Source organism: Bubalus bubalis, chromosome 1, assembly GCF_019923935.1.
Source record: "Bubalus bubalis isolate 160015118507 breed Murrah chromosome 1, NDDB_SH_1, whole genome shotgun sequence".
Taxonomy (NCBI): Eukaryota; Metazoa; Chordata; class Mammalia; order Artiodactyla; family Bovidae; genus Bubalus; species Bubalus bubalis.
The window spans coordinates 174977608-174983338 of NC_059157.1; the positions used below are offsets into that span (position 1 = coordinate 174977608).

The 5731-nt window shown below is 46.5% G+C and overlaps 1 protein-coding gene across 1 annotated transcript; it reads left to right on the forward strand.

Moving 5' to 3' along the window:
* Nucleotides 1-1437: 1437 nt before the first annotated feature.
* Nucleotides 1438-2856, forward strand: LOC102407708 (proline-rich protein 23C). The gene has a single exon (XM_006069984.4). It carries the CDS (start codon nt 1802-1804, stop codon nt 2693-2695), a length of 894 nt encoding a protein of 297 aa, XP_006070046.4. The 5' UTR covers nt 1438-1801; the 3' UTR covers nt 2696-2856.
* Nucleotides 2857-5731: the final 2875 nt, after the last annotated feature.

Genomic DNA, 5731 nt, shown 5'->3' on the forward strand with positions numbered 1-5731 from the left:
ATACATGGAATTTCTTAGCCCACAGGCAAGACACTGGAATGCAACCATGAGAGTGGATGCAGGAAGGAGTATAGGGGAAACCACTGAACGCAGGCCCAGGAAGGTTGAATTTCCTTCTTGACTTTGTCACCAACAGGTTGAGACATGACCTCAACCATACACTGCCCTGTTCCTGAACCCCTCATATGCTGAGTGAAAATAAGTTCCATCATCTTAAGTTCGGGCCCCAAACAGAATCATTGTGGAGCTGCTTAAGAAGAATTCCTATGTCCATGGCTCTCGGAAGTCTGATCAGTGGTTCTGGGATGTGGCATAGAATCTGCATTTTACACTAACTGGCCAGAGAAGGTCAGTGTCTGCCAATTCACAAATCACTAGCTTGAATGTCCATCAAAGGAAGCCTGATTTTAATGGAATTCTGTATGAGGGAATATGATGCAGCCCTAAAAATGAGACCATAAAAGCTATTTTGTAAAAAGGGACAAAGTGAGCAATCATGTGGTGAAAGAGAAAGTGAAGTCGCTCAGTCGTGTCCAACTCTTTGCGTGGACTGTAGCCTACCAGGCTCCTCTCTCCATGGGATTCTCCAGGCAAGAATACTGGAGTGGGTTGCCATTTCCTTCTCCAGGAGATCTTCCCAACACAGGGATCGAACCCAAGTCTTCTGCATTGCAGGCAGATGCTTTAACCTCTGAGCCACCAGGGAAGCCCTAGACGCGCCTTTAAAGTGACACCCAGATTAAGGGCGCTGCCGCCTGCATCACCTGGAGGGGAGCCTGATGGGTCGGAGGATCCTCTGCTACTTCCGGGCTCCTGGCCAATTGGTTCTTCCTTTGGGACGACAGTTGAGCCGCAACAGATACACCTCTGAGTGTAGTGTACGTCAAATTCAATACACTAAACTCTTGGTTTAGTGATGGAAGTATAACAATGACTCTCATGCTAAACTGATACATATATAAGTTGATTGTGCAGCAGTTGATATTAAGACAATCAATTCTAACATCTCTTTCCCTTCCAACACACCTGCAAGGATCTGACAATCATTAACAACAGACAAAGGCTTAAGGAGGTCATCCAAAAACTCACCTCACTATTGGACCAAAAGAAGATAAGAGGTCACTTCCAGGGCGAGGCCTTAGGGGATGAAGGAACTACATTTCAGGGTCCTGGTGCAGCGTTCCAATGGTGGGACTTGAAATGTAATCGGTTTTCCAGTTAAGGTTTTCCGCATCTGAGGTCAACAAGAGGAAAGCCAAGGACTTCACCCAGGAGTGGCACGATTGCTCCGCCCCCTTCAGGCGTATAAAAGCATCTACACTGAACTACCCACTAGGGTCAGGACTCTAGGGCTTCCCAGACTACTCCATTTCTGTAGGCGGAGCCTAGGAAGGGGCGGGGCTTAGCGTGAGGCTGCTTAGCGTGAGGCTGCTTAGCGTGAGGCTGCTTAGCGTGAGGCTGCTTAGCGTGAGGCTGCTTAGCGTGAGGCTGCTTAGCGTGAGGCTGCTTTGCGACTCTGGTTCCGCCCGCTTCACTCACGGCATCCTTGGCCCACTCCTGTGCAAACCCGTTCACGTGAGGAGCTGAAGCTTCAAACTCGCAAGACTGAACGCAGCAGCTCCCCTAGAAGCCACGACTGAGTGACTCCCCAGAGGCAACCCCAGAGTTCCGAAGACTCATCCTGCGTTCCTGCGCCCCACCGCCCCGCGTCGGCCTCACCTGTCAAGCCGACCTGTCACTGCCTGCAGGACCCAGCCCTCTGTCGCCTTCTGCCAGGTCCCAGGCCCGCGGCGACACTCACATGATGGGCTGCCGACCGCGCAGCCCCACCGCCTACCCTGAGGACACGTGGGAACATCAGGACGGAGGACCCGGCCCTGCCAAGCGCCGCCGAACCGAGGAGCCCGCCCTCCCCAAGTCCGAGCCTGAGGCGGCACCCAGCCTGGATAATCTGACCTGGTCCCCGACAGCGGGCACCCTCATTTTCGTGGCTGTCCTGCCGGCGGGATGTGCTCTGCACGTGCTCCTGGACGACGTCGAACTGCTGCTGGAGCCCGAGCCAACGTCTGTGAGGCAAGTGTGTCTTGGAGGTCGCATCCTCATGCTGGTCCCCGAGGCCCTCCTGGGCTCGGGTGTGGAAGGGCCGTGGGGGCAGGGCCTAGAACCGGGCGCTGTCCTGAGCCCTCCAGGAGAGTACGTGGCCCTGGAACTGGGACTCTCCTGTACCGCTGTCCCAGAGATCGCCTGCCAGGGAGAGGCCAGCAAGGAGGACGCGAATGCTGACGCTGACTTCCTGCGGGGCGGGATGGATGCTGCCTCAGTCCCAGTCGCTGGGCTCCGCTCTTCTGCTGGAAGTTTGACTCACTTTGACCTGTTCGACCTAGTCTCAGAGCCCTCCCCTCGGGCCTCCAATCCTAGTCCAGAGAGAGGCTCTCCTCAGCACGACGACAACCTGGACTTGCACCTTCTGGAGCCCTTTCCTGACTCACCACTGCAACCTCTACCTCCTTCTCCGAGTCCAGGTCCCCAGGAGCGCCCCTGTCGCCCTCCTGGTCCTCCTTGCAAGGCCCGGAGATGCCTGTTCCCTGAATCCACTGCCTCCCACAATTCCTGGACACCTGAGCGGGCACCAGGACAGAGTCTTCCGATGTTGGTTGTTTATATATTGAACACACCGAAAGAATCACACAAATAGATCCTTTTTGGATTCAGGCTGCATTGCAGAATTTTGATCAGTGGCTGCCTGAACACCTGAAAGGAAGCTCACCTGGGCAAAGAAAATCCACTTGAAATGCAGCATTCTTTCAGACAGCCAGACTGCTGGTAGGTGTTCTCTAAAGAGGTTACCCTTAAGCAGATCTGTTGTGTGTTTGTTGTTGTTGTTGTTGTTGTTGTTGTTTGCTGTTGTTTTGGACTCCGTGCAGCTCCGTGGACTGTAGCCCTCCAAGCTCCTCTGCCCATGTGATTTCCCAGGCAAAAATACTGGAATAGGTTGTTGTTTACTTCTCTGGGGCATCTTCCAGACCCAGGGATGGAAGCTGCCTCTCCTGCATTGCAGGCAGATTCTTTACCACTGAGCCGCTGGGGAAGCCTAAGCAGCTCTACCCCCTTCCCATTTGCTTCAAACATAAGCAAAAGCACTTTTCTCTAAAAAGCCATCCTTTCCCAGATACCCTACCACTGGCCCCTTTCCCTATTGTGCCCCACCCTACTCAACAGAAGAATTGCTCATTTCTGTTCTTTACACGGTTTTGGTCTTAGTGTCCATGCTAGTTTACAACACCTCTACCCAGCTGGGACTTTTTTGGATGGAAGATCTAGCCCCTTTGGGGGAATCTAGTCAGTAGTTTTATGTGGACAAATATTTGTTGAATACAAAACGTAGAATGGGGAACAATGATTATGGCCCCACCTCTTCTGAGTGACTAGGTTGGCAGATGGTTTAATTCTATTGCTGGGTTTTCCCAAAAGAACCAACAGTTTTCTGTTCTTCTTATATGCTTTTAATGGTATATAATTTTCTTGCCCCGGGAAAGTTTGTAATTCTAAAGATTTTGTGCTTTTATACTTATAAGCTCCAATATATGTTTTTTATATTGCTAACATATAGAAATATTTTTTCTTAAATTGTCTGACAACCAGAAAATTACTTAATTTCTGTAATCACTTATCTATAGATTCTCTTGCTTGACTAATAAAGAAAATTATTTCCAAATAATGAGTATGTCTCTTTTTTTTTTTTTGACAAGCCTCTTACATCTTATTTTTCCATAATCCTTTCATTGGATATTACCTCAAATCCAGGTTGTAGTTAATAGTGTCACCCCTTTTTTGGAAGTACAGTTAGTTAGTGAAAGTGGTTCAGTCATGTCCGACTCTTTGTGACCCCATGGACTATACAGTCCATGGAATTCTCCAGGCCAGAATACTGGAGTGGGTAGCCTTTCCCTTCTTCAGGGATCTTCCCAACCCAGGGATAAGACCCAGGTCCCCTGCATTGCAGGGGTTTCTGTACCAGCTGAGCCACAAGGGAAGCCCAAGAATACTGGAGTAGGTAGCCTATCCCTTCTCCAGCGGATCTTCCTGAACCAGGAATTGAATTGGGTCTCCTGCATTGCAGGCAGATTCTTTACCAACTGAGCTATAACCTGCCTTTTGAAGTGTAGTTAACCATATTTTATTAAGTTTTGGGTGCACAATAAAATAATTCAATATTATTGGATTATATTCAAGGTATTCAAGGTAAAGTAACTACAAAAAAATGGGTATATTTTCTTCAGCTGTACAATATGTCCTTGTTCCTTATTTACTTTATACATAGTAGTTTTAATCTCCTAATCCCCTACCATATCTTGATCCTCCCTCCTTCCCTCTCCTGAGTGACAACCACAGCTTTGTTCTCATCATATAAGAATCTTTTCTGTTTTGTTATATGCACTAATTTGTTTTATTTTTTAGATTCTATGCATGAGTGATAACATAAGAGTATATGTCTTTCTCTGAGTAATTTTATAAACCAGAATACACTCTAGGACCATCCATGTTGTTGCAAAGAGTAGATATTCATTCTCATCAAACTAGCATCTATTTGGACATACTTTGCAGTGGTCAATAAAACCAGATGAGGTTCTCTAGATTTCTTTTGCCCTGAAAGTTTGGCTTTAATCCAGGAAGAGGGTTCTCTTTGGTGTGAGGTGGTGGAGGCAGTGGAATCTACATTCAGAGAAGTCATGTCGAGGCCTAAGTTATGAGATGCACAAACACCACATTTACCCATGATTGCCAGCTCTTATGGGGTAGTTGAAGTGTAGAGCTTCTACTCTTCCAAGAAAGATGCCTGCTTCTTCCACGTCACCTCATTCGACTCCTCATTCTTGTGCCTTTCTCTTTAAATGGCATAACTTGACTAAGGATTTGACTGGAACAAAACTGTTCACTGGAGAGGCTCCTTCGATAAGAAGGGGAAAAGATTTCTCAGTTTCAATGGGCAGTGCGTTTTGATTTGGTATACGGAGTCTTCCACGCAAAACTGAATCAAAAGCTGCTTCATTATTATAAGACACTAATGAAAGAAATCAAAGATGACATAAACAGATGGAGAGATATTCCACATTCCTGGGTAGGAAGAATCAATATCGTGAAAATGACTATACTACCAAATGCAATCTACAGACTCAATGCAATCCCTATGAAATTACCAATGGCATTTTTCACAGAACTAGAACAAAAAATTTCACAATTCATATGGAAACACAAAAGACCCCAAATAGCCAAAGCACTCTTGAGAAAGAAGAATGGAGCTGGAGGTATCAACCTTCCTGACTTCAGATTATACTACAAAGTTACAGTCATCAAGACAGTATGGTACTGGCACAAAAACAGAAATATAAACCAATGGAACAAGATAGAAAGTCCAGAAATAAACCCATGCACCTATGCATACCTTATTTTTGACAAAGAAGCCAAGAATATACAATGGGGCAAATACAGCCTCTTCAATAAATGGTGCTGGGAAAACTGGAAAGCTACATGTAAAAAAAATGAAATTAGAACACTGCCTAACACCATACACATAAATAAACTCAAAATGGATTAAAGACCTAAAAGTAAGACCAGAAACTATAAAACTCTTAGAGGAAAACATAGGCAGAACACTCGATGACATAAATCAAAGCAAGATCCTCTATGACCCACCTCCTAGAGTAACAGAAACAAAAACAAAAGTAAGCAA